This window comes from Podarcis bocagei (genome assembly GCF_964188305.1).
Source record: "Podarcis bocagei genome assembly, chromosome: 14".
Lineage (NCBI taxonomy): Eukaryota > Metazoa > Chordata > Lepidosauria > Squamata > Lacertidae > Podarcis > Podarcis bocagei.
This window is the reverse complement of record NC_138139.1, coordinates 27,450,122-27,470,700: the sequence shown is the minus strand read 5'-3', so window position 1 is coordinate 27,470,700 and position 20,579 is coordinate 27,450,122. Positions and strand designations below refer to the sequence as shown.

Sequence of the window (20,579 nt, the reverse complement as noted above, 5' to 3'; positions counted from 1 at the left end):
TAATTCAGTGAGAACACTTTATAACAAAGTAGCAATTTTTTATTTTACATTCATAACCTATCTTTTTTCCAACATGGAACTCAAGGACCTTTGGCAAGGTGGCTGCATCATGTGCCTTCAGACTATGCTGTGGGACTTAACTAGACACAGCAATCTCTGATCTAAATTAGGAGAGGAATTTAACATATCGTTTGTCTGCTTCTGAAGTAAAAAGTGGCCTTCAAAAATTAAGAAAGGCTACATAAAAATGGCCCTTCTGGAATATATAAATAATATCCAAGAAGAGTTCAATGTTGAAAATCCCACACTAAACCTCACTTGCTGCTGCCCAAAATTCCTGCTTGTAAAAGAAAGAACTTAGTTTGAGTTTTAACATCAATTAGACTGATTGGATGACAGTTGTTGGGTTGTTTTTTTAAAACCTTTCTTAGAGATCAGGACAATACTTGTGGTCCAACCCTGTGATACGCTTCCGGAATGATGTAAAATTTAAAAAGTGTAACAAACACTGAGATCAACCAGTCTAAAGTCTTTTCTGATTAATTTAGCAAAAATACAACCTTCTGCTGAGGCTTTCACTAAGAAAATGTTATTTGAATTATAGAGAATTAGGTAGGTTCAGGGTTACTCAATAGCTAAAATGAGCATTTTTTTAGTAAGTTACCTGTCAATAGAAGTGTCTTGCTTTTCAACACAGTCCTCACTACCTCATTTTTCACTGCCACTCTCCCCGACATCCCCACTTTTCCTTTGCTAGCCCACAACCCTCCTCGCTTCCTCTCAGTCCCATCTACCTAACATAAATTCCAAGTATTGTGGACAAATGAGTATATTAACTTCTGGCACACTGTAGACACTACATAAATGTTTAGCAGGAGCAAAGAATAAACCTTAAACTTTAAGGCTGCAGCTCTGCTTCATGTATGGACTTTGGTACAAAGCTGGAGTGGAGTCCAACAGTCCACTTATCAGGAAAATCATCACCATCATTTATTTATTATTTCTACCCCGCCCATCTGGCTGGGTTTCCCCAGCCACTCTGGTGGGGGGCTTCCAATAAAAGATTAAAAATACATTAAAACATCAGGCATTAAAAGCTTCCCTAAACATAAGGAAGTTGTCTTATATAGAGTCAGAACATACTATCTCAGTACTATCTATGAATCTTCAATGGATCTATTGGTGGTTACTAGACATAAGCACAATTTCAGTGTCAAGAGGCCTGCGACTACTAAATTTCAGGAACACAGAAAGCTGCCTGGTTCTGGGGTCAGATTATTGGTCCGTCCAGCTCAGTATTATCTATACTGATTGGCAGTAATCTCTCTCAAAACTTTCTGCATGCAAAATAGATCTTCCTCCTGCTATCTGCTCAACTGCATTTTTACTATTATATTGGTTTTAATAACTGTCTTATGTAGATTTTATATTTGGCTATTGTTAGATGCCCTAGGCTCTTATGGGAAGAACAGGAAATACTGCTAATATTTTATGTAAAGTACACCTGAGAGCACTCGGTGAAGGTAATAAAAGACAGTTCTTTACTGCCACCATCTTCAGTATCATCCAGAAGACCTGCAAGACCAAAGAAAAGTGGTGACAGGTAGAGAAACCACAACAAGTGGATTATGAGGTGCTACATGGGATGTTAAGAGCAAAACATTGGACTTATCCATGAAGCTTTTTCTGGTTAAGTAAAAGGGGAGACTTCTGTGTTTTCCAGGGGGGGGGGGACTTTCTCAGGTTTGGAAGTTCCCAGAGTGAAGGAATAAGCTGAACTATACAATTCAAGAAACCCGGAAACTCACTGACACAGAACACTTTCTTGCACAGAAAAAGAGGACAGAAGCCCATCCACAGGATCTTAGTTAGAATAACTAAGACAAAAACACATAGTCCCTAGGTAGAATGTGGAGACCTGGTCTATCTAGGATGTTCTTTCCAGGAGCAAAACGTCCAATGTTTTTTCAGAGAATCTCTGAACAGTTTGGGATGAAATCTGGATCTGACATCTACATTCTGGTGGTAACCTTCATCTTAGCATCTGACCTCCACTACATCAGCCATAGCTGTAAGTGGAAAGATGGTACTTCTCCCTTTCTGAAGACCTCAGAGCAAAGCCATCAAAATTAATCAACACATCAGCTACATGGCCCTGACTGTAACCAATAAGGAACTTGTTTCCAAACTCACTGAAAAACTATTATGCCTCTCTACGAACTAGTTTGGGGAGTTAAGTGTGCCAGTGCCCTTGTTGTTTACCTTTCCTCAGTTCAACACACACACTTCATAGAAGAAAGCCATCTTCTTCTCTTTCTAGAGAACGACACTCCTGTAAGCTACACCCCAGAAATTCCCTTCATTTTTGGAGGCCAAAAGGAACTGTAATCAGTGATCTCTCGTACATATAAATAGCCTCTCCCTTGCTGATATGCAAGTCTTCACACATGCCTAAGGTCTACTCATTTAAACCACATGTAAGATGTGTCTGCATTGGCAATCACCAGTCTGCCATCAGCTCCAGTACTGGAAAATAAGATTCCCAGTAGTAAGACATTTGTAAGGCAGGCTACAGGAAGTGGAATGAGGCAGAGCAGGGAGAGACAAAGAAGCAAAACAAACACTGAAATTCAGATCATAGAGACCCACTCACCTACACTGCTTGAGCTCATGTGTTCAGCTGGCACTGTGGCGCTCAGTTGCCATATTGTTTTCACTTTTTTCTCTCCTTGCCCACTGCTGATATCCACTCTCCATACTTGAGGATTTGCACTGAAGGATAGTCAAGAAGAAAGCCAATTATAAGACAACCTGGAAGTTAACGCTCTACAGGCATTTAAATTCTAGGGTTCAAATACTGAGGCCTAGCTTACTTTTGGTAGAACTCCTTCACAAATGTTGTCCTGACTGGTAGCTGAAATACATGATTTTCATTCAGGGGGTTTTCCTTGTAGTAATTTATACAGGACCTAGGAAAAGAGAATTTCTTTGAATATCAGCGCTCTGAAGAGATACCCAGGGAATGTTAACTATTGATCCCTGCAAAGTAATTCCAAACCAGCCACATCCTTAATCTTTACAGTGATCAGCTGGCAGAAAGGTATGAGATACACTCAGGCAAAGCACAACCTATTTGGAAGGTATTTTCATAAGTGCCAGAGTGAACAGGAGTTGTGCAAAGAGCACATTCATGCTGAAAAACTTAGGGGACTTTACAGGAAATAGCAGCAACAGGACATCCCTTCAACTGATTTTTGATTTCTTAAATAGGAGCAGAGAGACACTTTAATTTAGAGCTGTGGTTCTCAAAGTGGCTGGTACTGTCCTCTGGAGGGCGCTAAAAGGCAAGTGGGCAGCAGGGGGCCAGCGGAAGTGTAAATGGCCATCAGACTTTGAAAAGCTGGTATCATCAATATAGTTGAATTAACTGAACTAATTAGTTTTATTGGATTTTGAATAAATGTGCAATTAAGTGTTATTGTTTTGAATTTTATTGTGCTGTTATCTTCCTTAGTAGGTTGTACAAGCCACTATTCTGAATAATGGTTTTTATAGAGTAGGTGGCACTGGGTATTAATTTATGTAACCATGGTGTTGGTGGCATGAAAAAAAATTGGGAGCCACTGATTTAGAGCTTAGCTGTTAAGAATTAAACAGTACTCCCCTCCCCTTTAGAAATATATTCTATGGCCAAAAACTTGACACACAGCAACTTGGGTGTCCAAGAGTAAGACGTCAATAATCCAATCATTATTATATATTTGCCCCCAAGTTGTATTTTTGTGACAGCTGCACTTCTCTTAAAACCACTTACAAATGGAGAAAGGAGTTAGCAGCAGTACACACTATGATATACAGGAAAATAAAAGAAGGGTTAAATAAATAATAATAATAATTTATTATTTCTACCCCACCCATAGTGGGGACTGGGATTGCAGTCTCTATCTTCAATTAAGATGGCCATTTTCCCTTTCCAGATATCAGTATTCCAGAGCATTCACTTGTCCTTGCTATTGAGATTTGCTGGTAAACAATTACTGTGTCAAGAAGATGAGGTTCTCTTGCTCAAGTTTAAGAAGTTCTACACAATTGTCCACGATCTCTAACATATGGTGGAGTTTCTGGATGCGCTGAACCTGCTCTTGCAGATCTACTGAAGTTGACATGAAGTAGTCCTTCAAGACAAAGAGGTGGCAAAGAACAAAAATCAATAGCTTTTAAAAGAGACACCAAATATATATAAGTTGCTCGGTTAAGACAGAATGCAATGCAAATACTTCAATACATGCAAGACAGTGCTCACCCCTACTTTACTCAAGAAAGACTAAGCCAAAAGAATTGCTGCAGTTCCGCTCATAAAAGGTCTAGTTCGCTCATCATAGTAAACCATAGTTAATGGTTTACTGTGAACAGGTGCTTTGCTCCCCCTGTTATCATGTGGAAACAAACCATGATTCTTGGCCTAGTGTTCTGTCCAAACCAGAGATCATGGTCTGCCCCACTCCCCTAAACCCCTGAACTATAACCAACATTTGTTTTTGGCTCACTGACCATAGTCTGTTGGGAATGAAACAAACCACCATCTCCGGTTTGGAAACAATGCTAATCCAGGGATTATGGTTTGCTGCTTCTTGATAAAGCACAAGGGGAAACTTAAGTAGCCAAGATCAGCGAGTTGTATCAAATGCTAGTCCTGCTCAGAGCAGACCCATTGAAATGGATGGGAATGACTAGCATAGGTCCATTAATTCCAGTTGGTTTACCCAGAGTAGAACTAGCATTGTGCAGGCTGGGCCAGTCATTCACTACTGTTTTGAAGAGAGGAAATATTGGAAGTCTCTTACCAAGTGAGTACGGATTGCAAATTCCTTGCCTGAAACAAAGATAGTTCTACTTAGCATAATTTTAAATACAAGGGAAACTTTCATTTATATAAAAAAACCAAATGCAGATATTACCCAGAAAGTCACAAGCCTCCCTCCATGTTTGCTCTGCAAAGAGCTCAAGACCAATGAGAAAACTTGAGATGAAACCCAGATGAGTAAGAGACCTTGAAAGTTGGCCACAGCAGAGTTTTAACTTCTTAACAAATTAAAAACACTTTTTCTTTTTTTTGTAACCCAGCATTTGGTTGACTTCTTATTGGAGAATTCTACTGGATGTGTGTGTTTTGTTGCTGTTTTAAAGTTCTATTTGCTAATATAATTTATGCTTTATTGTACTTATTATATTGTTCCCCACTCGAGGATTATTTTTTATTGAAGAGTGGTTCAGAAAACTTTTTTTAAAAGAGGGCAGTTTTGCAACCACTAATATTTACAGGCAGCAGAAGGCCCCTGTTTTAGTGGCAGTGCTATATACAATGTATTGATAATATCAGTTAGGTCAACAAAATAACCCCTGATGGAATGGATATAGGAGCATGACCAGGAGTCTAGACCACCAAGTGCAATGCAATCAGAGAGTCATTAAAGGTATGTAAAAAATGTAGAAGAAAACTGGTACTAGAACTATTGCCTAGTAACACACATAAAAAGACAGATGTACAGTGGCAAAAATGTTGGTTCAACCAATAATTTTAGTTGCTAAATACTTGGGAAAAATAATAAATTCCATCAATAAGACTCTAGTGCATAAATTGCATATTATTAACAAATATGGGAAGGAACATTAGATTTTTTTTGCAAAGTTTCCCTTAAACCTTGGCACATATTCATATTTCATTAGTAGTAGTAATAAGAATAATAATGTATTATTTATATGCCGCCCATCTGACTGTGCTACCCCAGCCACTCTGGATGGCTTCCAACAAACAAAGAGAGTAAGACATAATAGTGTAATAAAACCAAACATTTGGGTCAATAGTTCTCTGTATGGGAGGCGATTTAAGAAATGTGCTGAAGCCAATATTGAAAACTTAGTTTGTACATAAATGGTACTCATCATTGTACCCCCTTCCGATGGATCTCTAACGATTCTCTCTCTTCTATCTTTGTACTTTCGTTTTAAATGCAAACCTCCTCCTCATTCATTTATTTATATTCCACCATTCCCACTTACAGGGACTTATGAACACTTTCTGCTCCTAAAGAAATTATCTGCAAACCCCCCCCCAAAAAATTGTCTTTTAAAAAGAGAAATGTACTAAATATTATGTGACGATAATGTAGAAAAGCAACGTAAGGACAAGGACCATCTGGCAAACTCAGCTGATAGTCACTTTTGTTGGTTTATATCCAAAAGTAGCATTCATGGAAACAGTCCTAACATGTAATTAAGTAATTTGCCCAACAGAACTTCAAATCCTTTTTCATGACATGCCCGTCTAGATTTTTTAATTGAAAGAGATTGATTTCAAATGTGATGGATTGTTTGGACGCAGTCACCCAATATCATGATGGTTGTGCAAAGCAGACTTACCTACAAAATAGCTAACATAATCTCTCTTCATCTTATCCACACCAATTTCTAGAAGCATTTGAATTGGAGTATCTCCACTAAGAGAAACTGATTCTATGCTTCCATTATAAGATTGCTTAATCAGTTTGCTCAGTAAGCTGTTACTTCCTTGATGAACCTACAGAGACATAATCCGTATAAATAAATGTATACATCCTGTCTACTGATAAGATATAGTGAAGTACAATTACAGCACAAAGAGTAGTTTTAAGAGAGCCCATTTCTGAAGGCTATACGAGTCCACTCAGCCCTAATCATTCAACCAAATACATTCACTGATACTCATTCCTTCAATTAGCAAAGTCAGGCAGTAGAATACATCTTAGTTTGGAAATAAAGCAGGGTCACTCAAAAGTAATGAGTGGTTTCATAGTTGGGAGCCTATATAGTGCCCTCCAGATGTTAGTGGACTACAACTCCCATCAGACCCAACCAACACAGCAAATTGTCAGATTTGTTGTAACCCAGCAACATCTGCAGAGCGACCCCTGCCCTGGGTACAAAGAAATACAATAGTTTGTAAATTAATTTTTTATTATTATCAAATTCACAGAGAGAATGGCATGCAAGTTTCTAGCATGTATGGAATATTGAGGGGTGCCAAATAAAGGGAAATTGTGGGGTGGGGGAGAAAATTGGCCTCTGCAAACCCCTAAGATGGTTAGTAACCTGACAGAAAGGAATTAAGGTGGGGGCAGGTGTATGACATGACATTAAAAAGCCCACCTACCTTCTCTGCACTGTATTTCGGGAGCAAGGAAAGGAAAACACAGATTTTCTCTTTCCCATTCTCCAGAACCCTCCCACCATGCTGGCTACTTAGGTTTCAGATGCTTTGTTTCATGGTACCAGCCTTAAAACAGAGCCCACTGAGAATATAAGCTGCTGCTTTTTACCACAACAGGCTGTTTGTCTGTCTCACCCACTGTTGCCTAATTTTGACAGGCAGTGTTATTTCAGAGAGTCGGGCAGAGATATGCCATATGGATGCATTATCTTATCCTCAGCACAGCTGGGAATGGTATCATAGGGGTGGGGGGAAAAAAAGTGGTCTATTTATTCTCTGTGAAACTCTGCCTGCCCCTACCCGCACTTACAAAGCCTGAATAGGACTGGCTGAACTAAAGCATTCCTCTTAGGGGCTGGAAGCAGACCTGCCATAAAGAAGTTTCCTGGTCACCACTGGCAACTAGAAATTGCTGCCAGGCAACCAGGCAGTGACTCAAGACTCCTCAATATGCAGCACATTCCCCAGCACGAGCCTAGTCCTTAAAAAAAAACAACAAAGTAAATTCACTGGATATGCTCTGTTCAGTGCCAATTATATCAAACTAGAACTTTGTCTCAGAAGCCTCCTGCATGACTTTGCAGAGAGCACTGTCATTTCACGATCAAGACTCCATAAGCTGAGATGAAGACTCAGGGTGAGCAGATTGTTCATGGTCTTTGGAAGGATCTTTAGCACCTTCTGTTTGCTTTTGCCTTGAGGCTGATTCATTAGGAAGGTGTAAAGAGAGCTCCAATAAGCCATTTACTTTTGCAGAAGCTGCAGCTGCCTTAAAATAACCTGGAAACTGCTTTGATAGGAATTCTACAAGGGTTTATACAAGACTGCTTACAGTTACTCAGCAAGTAAAGAAAAAACCTATCACTTAATATACGGTTTCTAAGCATTAGTTCCATAAACCTGTTTGTGAGCTGAGTCCTGGCAGTAAAAAACAAACTTTGGTCCAAGTTCTAGTGAACACCAACTCAAATTAAAAGGAGGAGAGAAAATGAGATCTGCCTAAGAGGCGCACCTGCAGTTGTGTTGTAAAGAGGTGCCGGTTTGGGGCAGCGGGGGAGATTTCTTTTGCTTTGTCTGCCCAGCAAGGAGAAGCTCCTCTGCAACTCTGTCCAATATTTTGAGAAAAATATTCCTGTGCTCCTTTGGAGATTCATCAAGGTAAATCCAAAACCAAAACCACCTTCTTTATTTTCCCCTTCAAGTTTTCTTTGTCCTAAGACTTTACTTTTGTAATCCCAGAGCAGCTGGTTTAAAAACAAAGCACACCCCCCCCCCCGTTCTCTTAAACCTGAGGTGAGAGAAGTGCTTTGACAAGAAGTGCTTTAAAAAAAAGACTCAGGTCAATATGGAAGGAATTAAAATACAATGAGCCAAGAGGCAAGGGAAAGAGGGATTCTAATCTATGTACTCAGCATTTAATTAAAAAGGTATTTATTTCCCACCCACTTTAGCAGGTAGCCCCCTTCAGAGTTGGCTAAGGGTCAATGAGGTCCTTGGCCTGAAAAAGGTTAGCCACTGCTGACTTAAGGGAACAATCCTATATTGTAGTTCCTCTGGCTGGGGGTTTACAAGATTTGGTGGAAGCCCAGCATGAAAAATGGCTGCAATGTAGGCATCCTTTCCAAAGCAGCCCGATTGGTGGACTGTAGCACCAAGGAATGCCGAGGGAGCTTGTCATTTTTTTGGTTATCTGGTTGTGCTTCTCCCCATCCCAGTTCCAGACCAAATACTCACAGGATACCACAGCTGCTCAGCTAGCATAGTAGCTGTGCATCTTGTCTCCCTGCCTACTTCCCAGTAACATAAATACTATACAGCAGGGGTGGTCAGAAGGTGGACTGGGATCTACTGGTAGATCTCTGGGGGGGGGGGGGGTTGCAGATTAACAATTGGGAATGAAATTCTTGGTGAGCAAAAGAAAAACCTTCTTGTTTTCCAAAACGAAACAAAGAAAGTGGTGGGCTGGAGGAATGGCTTTTTCAGCAGATCGAAAGTGAGCTCAGGTTCTGGCATTGAAAACGAATTCCTGAGCACCAACGTATGCCCTATTCCTTAACTCTAAGGATATACCTGCTCCACTTTCTAAGACAGTACTTTGCACATGGTTCCAGTTTGCAGATAGCAGGATTACAGGAAAAAAGCAGATCCCACAAGCTTGAAGTCTGACCATCCCTAGATAGGATTGGTTTACCCGAGATGTAAGCTTTATTAATCATTACATACCCAGGTCTTCAATTCACCACACTGGAGAGCTTTCATTATCAACATGAAGCACTTCACCAATTCTTCATATGAAGTGACATCTTTTTTGGGGGGGGAGCAAAGCATTAAATAAAACCAGTGTTAATTAAAAGTAGCTCAAACGAAAAACAAACAAATAAGCAGGACAGTGCATAAACCTTCAGTCATTTCTCTTACAGGCTAAAAATCTTAAAATAAAAGATACCTAGGGTCATCTAGAAGCATACTTACTCTTCCATATTTTACACCAGAACTGCTCAACAAAATCAATGTCTCTTCTCCTGCTAAAATGTGTTTTCATGGTGCCATAAACTGCAGCAGTGTCATCCTGGAGATTCGGAAAATAATTTTTAAAATCATCCTTCATAATAAAGGCATGGATTTAATATTATTTTAGTTATTTATATCTTGCTCTTCAAATAAATCTATCACCGGGCATTTACAATAAAGAAGCAAAAAACACTACACTTTTTTTAAACCAACAGCAGTAGCAAATAAAAAGGCCAAATAGTTAAATATGGAAGAGTTCCTTTGGATCACACAATGTTAGGTTGGTAATGGCACCAGGTTGGAGAAGGCTGAACAAAGGGAATCAACAGGAGCAGACATGCCACCCCAAACCCATCAGACTCTGTGTTAGACTAGTTTAATAGGTCCCCATCACTGAAATGAGCTGTACTAGTGCACCCCAGGACCTGAGAAACTGCCCCAATATAGACCTGTAAGGTAACTTTGATCATCTGAAGAAATTCTACTCATTGCATCACACTCTATTATATTTTTACCATAGGGTGGTGACCTGAAAACAAGCATTTCTGCTACTGCCCATTCAGTGGCATGCCTTTTCCTGTTTGCCCTATGCGAGAGCAGCAGCCATCATATGCTTCTGATGTCTTGTAGAGACATCTTTTTGCCTAGGCTTTTCTTGACCCAGAAGATCAGACTCTTGTTTTATTGTTAGAATTCCCCAATTCCTATTGTATCTGTTTTATATGCTTTTATATTGCTCTTTTTTCATATTTAGACTGCATTTTTAAATGACATTTAAAATAATTGCACACCACTTAGTGAACACTTTTAAATAAATAAATGGAAGTGGCCGGTGCCAATCTGAATTGCAACAGGATATGACCCAACCATAACAAGGGACTGCTTCAGTATTTTATAAATATAAAGGTATTTAAGTTTAAAAAGTAACAAAAAGCAGTTGCACTGGAAGAGAGTTTGAATAGCACAGTCCCTCCTATACACACCTATGAGGCGTAAAATCATGTTACCAAACAATGAACAGCCAACACATATCCAGCAACTACAGATTGAAACTGCCCTGGCAATGATGGGCAATGAAAAATTTCACAGCTCTGAATACCTCAGCATCACTACTGTTTGGCATCTTCAAACCGTCCATCATGTCCTTTAAATCTAAAGCAGGAGAGAAGATGACAGTACAGATCTATTGGCAAGGTACACATAGCAGAGTATCAATACATAATGCAAATGCCATTGATGTAATGCAAATAGTTTTGCTAAAAAGTTTGGCTGCAATGGACATTTACTGAGCACAACAAATTTACCTCTACTTCTATTGGAAGCACAAGAAGTTGCCTTACGACAAGTCTGACAATTGGGTCTATCTAGCTCAGTATTGTCTACACTGACTGGCAGAGGCTCACCAGGCTTTCAGGTAGAGGGCATTCCCAGCTCTACCTGCAAATGTCATAGTTTGAACATGGGACCTTCTGTATGCAAAACAAATGCTCTACAACTGAGCTATGGTCATGTCCAGCTTTTCACAGCAAACATTTCCAGAATACTACAAAGTTACCTTTCAAAAGTTTCTGTACTAGTTCAACAGCTGGTTTCCCCCCCACAAGTTTAGGCCAGTCAGCCATGCCAGTCTTCAAGCTCTCAGCCAAACTCTTGACAGCACCGTGTAAACAAAACAAAAAGATCACTATTCAAGAGCTTTGTATTGGTTATGGTAGGATACACAGGGGTTAAGTTTATGGAACCAAATTGATGGCCCCAATTTTTGGGGAAACCACTGTTTTAAATGTATAGAGGATCTACCCCTAGAAAAACCATGTCTAAATTCTGCCAAGAAACTGTACTCAGGGTAGGATTTTGGTTCCACTAAGAATCAATTATGTTTACTCAGACAAGACCCACTGAGATCATTGACCTTACTCCTTGGTAAGTGTGCTTAGGACTGTACTTGGGACTTCATACTTTGTTCCATTTCTTAAAAAGAAAAGAAATACCACTGGAACTACCATGATCTTTACTGCAAAACATTTTTTTTTTAAATTTTAAATTGGAGTATTCTTGGTAAAGGTAAGGGGATCCCTGACCATTAGGTCCAGTCGCAGACGACTCGGGGGTTGTGGCGCTCATGTCACTTTATTGGCCGAGGTCATGTGGCCAGCATGACTCTGGCAAACCAGAGCAGCGCATAGAAACGCCGTTTACCTTCCCACCGGAGCGGTACCTATTTATCTACTTGTACTTTGTGCTTTCGAACTGCTAGGTTGGCAGGAGCTGGGACCGAGCAATGGGAGCTCACCCCGTCGCAGGGATTTGAACTGCTGACCGTCTGATCGGCAAGCCCTAGCATCTGTGGTTTAACCCACAGCGCCACCCGCGTATTCTTACAAATATTTATTTGATTTAAGGGAGCTGTTTAAAACCACACAACCATCCATGTTACTATATGATCAATAGTTCTCTTCTGAAATGTGATTTTCATAGCTATACTTACAAGAAGGAACTGCAGCTCCCTATTCAGTTCATACACAGAACTCAAGGGGCTCCCAGATGCCATCTGAATCTTCTGAAAGTTCAAAAAAAGCATAATTCTTGATGTGGATCCTTGCTAGAGCCCAGGAAGACTAATAAATCATTTAATGCACTATCACGTTAAGCTACCTAACATTAGTTTGTCAATTTACACTATTCATAGTTAAGTCAGCACAGTTTTACTCTGCTACTATAATTTGTTAAGAGAGGTGATTTCCTTACCAATGTGGCAGCTGAAGTCAGGGGAGGGGCCTCCACCATCTTCTTTACAGAGTTCCAAGAAAAATCAGCGAATATATTTCTCTCCAACGGAATAAGTGTGTCCTCCAGTGAGAGGGAGTCTAATGAAGTGGTTTCAAGGAACTTGTAACGGGCAAAACCCTTTATTGTCAACTATAATAATAATAATAATAATAATAATAATAATAATAATAATAATAATAATAATTTTAAAAAAATATTTATATCCTGCCCATCTGGCTGAGTTTCCCCGGCCATTCTGGACAGCTCTCAACAGAACACTAAAAACAGAATAAAACATCAGACATTAAAAACTTCCCTAAACAGGGCTGCCTTCAGATGTCTTCTAAAAGTCAGATAGTTATTTATTTCCTTGACATCTGATGGGAGGGCATTCCACAGGGTGGGTGCCACTAGCAAGAAGGCCCTCTGCCTGGTTCCCTGTAACCTCACTTCTCGCAGTGAGGGACCCGCCAGAAGGCCCTCGGCCCTGGACCTCCGTGTCCAGGCTGAACGATGGGGTGGAGATGCTGCTTCAGGTATACTGGGCCAAGGCTGTTAACTAGAATTAACAGTTTACAGTTGCAGAATGCTGTTGCAAAGGTGACCTCCCAGAGCATATTTCTGAGGCAGAAGGGACCGGGGGGGGGGGCAGGTAAGGAAGGGGAAGTCTGCTTGTCTAACATTGGATGTCACCCATAGTTTAGAACAAGAAAAACACCCACTTAAAAAGTGGTTTCCATAAAAATCCCATTAAGGCTTAAATCCCAAACAAGAGCTAGACCCAGATTGTTTAGGCTCTAGCCCTACAGAGGCCATGTCCTAAGACCAAATATCAGTATTTTAGGGGCCTAGGCAGTAAGGGACTTGAGGTTTCGCCAGTTGTGTGCATGTGAAAATTAAAGTAGTTCCAATATTTGTATAGGTGTGAATAATAATAATAATAATAAACTAGAGAAACCTACGTCAGAAGAGTGATTCCTCATTCTGTGAGTATCTTTTAGTTCTTGCAAGTCTGCTGAATAATTTTTATTTGATATTGGACCTGGATTTAAAAAAACTGAATTTAGTAGAAGTCTTCTAACTTTTGAAGAACAACATGTCAGTTTCCTCTTGGGATCTGCTTGCATCAGAAGATTCCCCTCATATCAGTATCCTACTGCCTCTCCCAACACTGATAAGCTATGAAAAGAATCTAGATTATGGGTTTCTCCGAGACAAAAATTATTACTGGCAACCAGTAATACACACCCACTTGTCTACATCTCTTTAAAACAGCAAGTAAAGTACACCCACCAGACCATCAAGATTAAATAGGTACATTTCCAGGTAATACCATCTGAATTAAGAAAAACCCAACTTGTTTACTGTACTAAATGCTGTATTAACCAATATAGCCAACAACCACTTTCTGAAAAACATCTTCAGGAGTAGAGGTGATGAACTAACACTTTGATTATGGACCAGAAATGCAGACACTGTATTTTAAAGACTAAAAAAAAAGGGGGGTTACATTAATAGTCTTAACATCTCTACTTCCTCTCACTCAAATTCAATGAAGAGGTTGCTGACAAGTAAGGTATCCAAGGGAAAATCTTACCATTGCAGGTAACTGTGTATAGATGGATCCCCGTAATCTTGTTTCCAGTGCAGAAAGGTTCAGCTCCTAGCCAGACAGTTTGTTTGGGGTCGGAGTGATCACATCGCACCCACAGTGGAGGAAGCGGTGCTGACTCGTTTACGTTGGGGTGGGCCATATTTGGATTTTGAGACATTGTGTAGAATGAAATCAACTGCCTGGAAACAAACTTAAAGACATCAGAAATGTTCAATAACTGTCAGAAGTGTATTATGAGGGGGATAATGCTTAATTCCTTTCTATGCCACAGTAGCCTGATTTAGAAGATAACCTCTTCACTTAATAAACCAAGAAATGCACGTGCTGTCCTAAGAAAACACAACGGTGGTGTACAATAAAAACATTAAAACACCACAGAGTACAGAATAAATGATAAACACTGACTCAAATTAATTCTCTGAAAATGCTTAGCGAAGCAGAACTCTTTTCAGCAGGTGATGAAACATCAAAACTGCAGGTGCCTGACTTGATAGGAAAGAACATCTGCTCTGTTCCTGGCTCAACCCTTCTTCCTTTTTGCTGGCATGCTGTGGCACATCTTAAATTAACTGCAGTTTCCTGCAATGTCCAAACTGGGAAGCTATAGTTACTGGTATGACTACCAGATTCAGAATGAGCAAGCATCTTAAACCAACTTCAAACCATGAAATGTAATTATAGTTACCTTGTTCAGACATCATTGGAAACGATGATTAACTGAAGATTTCCTGGCTTATCACATTGCATTGAGAAAGGGGAGCATAAGGATGGGGTTGACAGGGGAAGTCTAGTACACATATCATCTTAAGAAGTTGAGATATGACAATCCAAACCAAGCCACTAGTTCTGGGCTGGATCATTTGATCTTACAATTCAGCATGCAATAGCAAGCTATCCCAAATCAAAGAAAGCTAATTTATGTCTCACGTGTAATAAAAACTATTATCATCATGCAAATTTAACATAAGCTCCTCTTAGAGGAGTTACAGGTGGCTGCCTACTAAGGCTGTCATGAAACATTTGTTTCCAGCATTTCTCAGAAGTTTACACATTCAATTACAGTAGTTGACTTGCATAATAAACAATTAGTCTTTTGTTAGTTGTTAAGGAAGTGCATTCTTTTCAATAAAAATATAAAAATTAGGATTCACACACCTTGCTCTTGGAAGGGGTAAAGCAAGTGCTGAAGAATTCTCTTTTGGGAAAGTCCTAGAAATAGAAGGGTCACCTATCTGCTCCTCTTCCAGTTCTTGCATTTCTTCACAAGGTCTCTATAAGAATAAGCAATTGTGTTAGAATGATTACCACTCAGACAAAAGCAAGCTCAATGTTTGTTTTAAAATAAAGACACTAAACATACTACTTTCTCCATAATGAACATTGTATCATTCCTGTCCCAGAAGCTCTCCAATGGATTTATACATCCTTCCTGAATCAAATAGACTTGCACATCAGCCTGGAAGAACAAACAGTTTAATTTATGCAGCACAGCTTTGGGAAGCATTTAAATGACACTTGAGGAATAGAACATTATCTGCTATAATCAATTTAGAGCATCAATACATGAAGCAAATCTATATGAAGTGACACTAAGAATTAGTTTTCTTCTGTCAATTTCCATCCCCCCTGACTAAAAGCTAATCTCCAAATCACAAGCATATCCCCCCATCTCAGTGATCTCTTCAGTGGTGATCCAGAGTTGGACTTTTCACATTTGATGAAGGTTATCTCCTATTGAACTACATTGCAGCCTTAATCTACATAGCAGCATACACATACTTAAAAAATTAGGCTGATCAATGTCAAGGAAGCATCTCTTTAAGGCAAAAGCACCAAAGCTACATCAAAAATCTTGAGATAACAGTCTACGATATGGCAAAAATGAGAGAAGATCTATATTTTCCTTACAAGAAACTTTTAAGAATTCATTCCAACATCTGCAACTTTCAAGGCACAGAATGAAATTTACTCAATAGCTGTTCTTATAGCATGAGTTCATCTGCCATTTCAAATCAATCAGATGAATTTTTCAGATTCAGAAATACTACAATTTTAAAGTTTGTCAATCAGATTAATCCATAGATTTCTCCTCCTGCTCCTTTTCTGTATGTAGCTCTAAATTAGGACCCCCACAAGTGCAGAACTATACATTTTCATCTACTGTTGTAAAACACAATGGGTGTTTTTGGGAGAAATAATACATTCTTACCTCAAAGGTAAGTGGTCCTTGGTTGATATTCTTTTTTCCTTCCTCATATACTCTGTAACATAAGTAATTTATAGTATTTGGTTTTCTGAATTAATGAACAGACTTCAACAGAAATATTTTGCAGGCCAACCCTAATAATCTTCTGGTAACACTGTTAGTAAACTGTACAAATACTGCTAAAATCACCATTTGTCCTAAGGTTGCTATTCCACTCCCACCTCCAATCATTAAACATTAATTAAGCAGCAGTAGAAAAATGCTCACATCCATTTAATTTTTGCCTGTCAAGCTGTTACTAAAAGTTCAGGACAAGACTCCTTGCCAACAGTGTCCCCAAGCGAGTGCAGCATTTTGCGGTTTCCCTTAAGCCAGAATGGCACCCATCCACTGCAGGAGAAAATAAAAAGAAAGCTTTGGCACATAGTTAAACTGTGGAACTCACTCCCACAGAAGGCAGTGATGGCCAGCAATCTAGATGGCATTGAAACAAGATTAGAATAAATTGTAGAGTACAAGGCTACCAATGGCTACTAGCCACAATGGCTATGTTCTACCTCCATTGAAGGTTCTTCACAGTAGAACCTTCACAGAATACCTCTGAATGGCCAGTTGCCGAGAATCGCTGTTGTGCTCATATTCAGCTTGCAGGTTCCCCATAGGCATCTGGGTGGCCACTGTGAAACCAGTTGGACTAGATGGGCCACTGGCCTGATCCAGCAGGCTCTTATGTTCTCATGGCAGCATTGTGTGGGCTCCCACTGACTAAGAATCAAGCCTGTTTTGCACAGCCTTATCCCTTTGTGGGCCTGACCCCAACCTGTGCCTTGTATCTTGGTTAATTAGGGGCAAGCAGGAGGTAGAAAGAGCCAGATGTTGATTTCTAGGGAACCACCTGCAGATTCCAAGGAACTGTCACAGGTATCCCAGAAGGCCCATTCCACTGAAGGAACTTGCAACAAAATTAAATTCTGTAAGCTTATTTGATAAGTTGCAGACCTGAAAGCAATATATAAATAGATACATTTATATTAAGCAGTGTACTGTATCATCCTTGGTGCACGATTATGATGAAAAAGCCTTGACACCTGCCCATGCCTGCCCTTCTTCCACCCTTGTCCTAGTGCTGGACTTTAGCCAGAGAGCTCCAGGTTCCAATTCTCACTCATTGCTTGACCCAATACCACCACTCTGGAGCACATTCACCTGTTCCTTATTTAACTTGCAAGATGAACTGCAAGAGACAAATTTTTAACACGTAACGCGTTACCAGGGCATATTTCATTACTTTTAAAGCCCAAAGTTTCTGCACCACTCGACATTAAGAAATGCACCACAGTAGCCCCAAAATGGAAAGTGAGTGAGGTCTCAACTAAAGAAGAATGGCAACTTAAACTGATGGTATATGCACAGCTTGCGGACCTAACATATAGAATGAGAAGAAAAAGAACACCCGTTTAAAGAAGATTGGAAAATGTTTATTGAATATATGGGGAGAAACTCTGCACACTTGAAAACGTTAAGATAAATTCAACAGTGTAAACACGTTTTGATGAATGTATTAATGGAATACAGTGGTACCTCGGGCTACATATGCTTCAGGTTACATATGCTTCAGGTTACAGACTCCACTAACCCAGAAATAGTACTTCAGGTTAAGAACTTTGCTTCAGGATGAGAACAGAAATCGTGCTCCGGCAGCGCAGCAGCAGCAGGAGGCCCCATTAGCTAAAGAGGTGCTTCAGGTTAAGAACAGTTTCAGGTTAAGAACGGACCTCCGGAACGAATTAAGTACTTAACCCGAGGTACCACTGTACTAAGGGACGTGGGTGGCGCTGTGGGTAAAACCTCAGCACCTAGGACTTGCCGATCGCATGGTCGGCGGTTCAAATCCCCGCGGCGGGGTGCGCTCCCGTCGTTCGGTCCCAGCGCCTGCCAACCTAGCAGTTCGAAAGCACCCTCGGGTGCAAGTAGAATAAATAGGGGCCGCTACCAGCGGTAAACGGCGTTCCGTTTGCTGCGCTGGCTCGCCAGATGCAGCTTGTCACGCTGGCCACATGACCCGGAAGTGTCTGCGGACAGCGCTGGCTCCCGGCCTATAGAGTGAGATGAGCGCACAACCCTAGAGTCTGGCAAGACTGGCCCGTACGGGCAGAGGTACCTTTACCTTTACCACTGTACTGAATGGTTTAGTTTATCTAAAATATACAGGGATTTATGATATGCAAATTGAACCATGGAAAGAGAAGAATGGAAGTCACTGACATTTTAAGGTTGTTTAATAAATATTTTAAATTGTAAAATAGAAAACTTAATAAAAATTATACACACACAAAAAGAAATGCACCACAGCATGACATAAGAACATTCAATTATTTATTGCACCCCCACCTTTCCTCCAAGGAGAGATACGTACTGGATTCTTGTCTCATTACATATGCTAAAGCTATTTTTGGTCATCTGCATACTATCCCTTGCTTTTTCCTGTAGGAGTAAATGCAGCAGTCGTCAACAGGTTTACCATACCCATTGAGTCACCCACCCATCTCCTACTACCCTTCTGAGAAAAAACCCACCCCACCCTCCCACTATATATCAGGGTCCGGTGACTTCAGTGTATCTGAAGAAGTGTGCATGCAAATGAGAGCTTAAACCCAGAACGAGCTTAGTAGGTCTCTAAAGTGCTACTGGACAATTCTTTAATTTTTTTCAAGGTGAAGCACATTACATAGCTCTCTTTCTCCCCATTTCCTCCTCGCTCCTGTGAGAGGCTGTGGTTGGCCAGCAGGCTTCATAGTTGTTTCCTTGCGAATGGTGCAAAAGTGAATTACAACAACTGGACAAAGTGTCCACATAATAACTTATATGCAGAATTCATCATGCGAAAGGCTGGGCTGGATGAATCCCTAGCCGGAATTAAGATTGCTGCAAGAAATATCAACAACCTCAGATATGCAGATGACACAACCTTGATGGCAGAAAGTGAGGAATTAAAGAACCTTTTAATGAGGGTGAAAGAGGAGAGCGCAAAATATGGTCTGAAGCTCAACATCAAAAAAACGAAGATCATGGCCAGTGGTCCCATCACCTCCTGGCAAATAGAAGGGGAAGAAATGGAGGCAGTGAGAGATTTTACTTTCTTGGCCTCCATGATCACTGCAGATGGTGACAGCAGTCACGAAATTAAAATACGCCTACTTCTTGGGAGAAAAGCAATGACAAACCTAGATAGCATCTTAAAAAGCAGAGACATCACCTTGCCAACAAAGGTCTGTATAGTAAAAGTTATGGTTTTCCCAGTAGTGATGTATGGAAGTGGGAGCTGGACCACAAGGAAGGCTGATCGCCGAAGAATTGATGCTTTTGAATTATGGTGCTGGAGGAGACTCTTGAGAGTCCCATGGACTGCAAAAAGATCAAACGTATCCATTCTTAAGGAAATCAGCCCTGAGTGCTCACTGGAAGGACAGATCCTAAAGTTGAGACTCCAATACTTTGGCCACCTCATGAGAAGAGAAGACTCCCTGGAAAAGACCCTGATGTTGGAAAAGATGGAGGGCACAAGGAGAAGGGGACGACAGAGGACGAGATGGTTGGACAGCGTTTTCGAAGCTACCAACATGAGTTTGACTAAACTGTGGGAGGCAGTGGAAGACAGGAGGGCCTGGCGTGCTCTGGTCCAGGGGGTCACGAAGAGTCGGACACGACTAAACGACTAAACAACAACAAGATCACCACGCGTTCCTTGTGCTGGAAACTATTACTCAGCAGCAGCCCTACCTTACAGGGTTGTCGTGAAGGTAAGTGGCGAAGGCACCTCCCGCCCTCAAAGACACTTGCAGCGTGTCATGAGGGGCAGAGGGTGGAGAGAGAAGTCAAAGGAAAAAGGTGTGAAGAGGGAAGCACTCACCGCAGGAGGAGGCTGTGGAACCGAAGGAGCGACTCCTGCCTCTGCCGGGAGCCCATCGCCGGTTCTCCCGCGCCACTCCCGCAAATGCGCAGCAGCTCCCTCGGCTTCCTTTCACTCAAGCGACAAACGAACTGCGCGCCAGAACTTCCTCCTTACAAATCGGCCTCGGACAAGTCTCCTGTAGGAATCCCTCCGCCGAAGTGAGGAGGTTTCCTCTCCGCCGCCGCCCGCACACACAAAAATAATCCCTAGCATTTCTGAGGCGAACTCATGCAAAGAAAGGGAAGCGGAGACGCTCTTTCCTCAATTTTCTTCAAAGAAA

At 40.8% G+C, this 20,579-nt stretch overlaps 1 protein-coding gene across 1 annotated transcript; it reads right to left on the bottom strand.

The window, feature by feature from the left end:
* Positions 1-955: 955 nt before the first annotated feature.
* ZWILCH (zwilch kinetochore protein) lies at positions 956-20,538 on the bottom strand. Its single transcript, XM_081171161.1, has 18 exons — positions 20,258-20,538; positions 16,351-16,402; positions 15,502-15,597; positions 15,297-15,412; positions 14,124-14,320; positions 13,489-13,568; positions 12,506-12,676; positions 12,246-12,317; positions 11,313-11,406; positions 10,857-10,909; positions 9,719-9,815; positions 9,470-9,549; positions 6,421-6,577; positions 4,845-4,873; positions 4,039-4,175; positions 2,874-2,969; positions 2,654-2,772; positions 956-1,575 (listed from the first exon to the last, which is right to left on the bottom strand). The coding sequence occupies exons 1-18, from the start codon at positions 20,311-20,313 to the stop codon at positions 1,490-1,492; spliced, it is 1,788 nt and encodes a 595-aa protein (XP_081027287.1). The 5' UTR covers positions 20,314-20,538; the 3' UTR covers positions 956-1,489.
* Between the last annotated feature and the right edge of the window lie 41 nt (positions 20,539-20,579).

What these genes read in the sequence shown, in the direction of transcription:
- ZWILCH (XM_081171161.1), bottom strand. Translation starts at nt 20,313, where the DNA reads ATGGGCTCCCGGCAGAGGCAGGAGTCGCTCCTTCGGTTCCACAGCCTC. An exon ending in TTGCAATCCGTACTCACTTG is followed by an intron (nt 4,176 to 4,844) that starts GTAAGAGACTTC and finishes TTTGTCTTGAAG; the next exon opens with GACTACTTCATGTCAACTTC. An exon ending in AACCTCATCTTCTTGACACA is followed by an intron (nt 2,970 to 4,038) that starts GTAATTGTTTAC and finishes CTCTTTTCCTAG; the next exon opens with GTCCTGTATAAATTACTACA.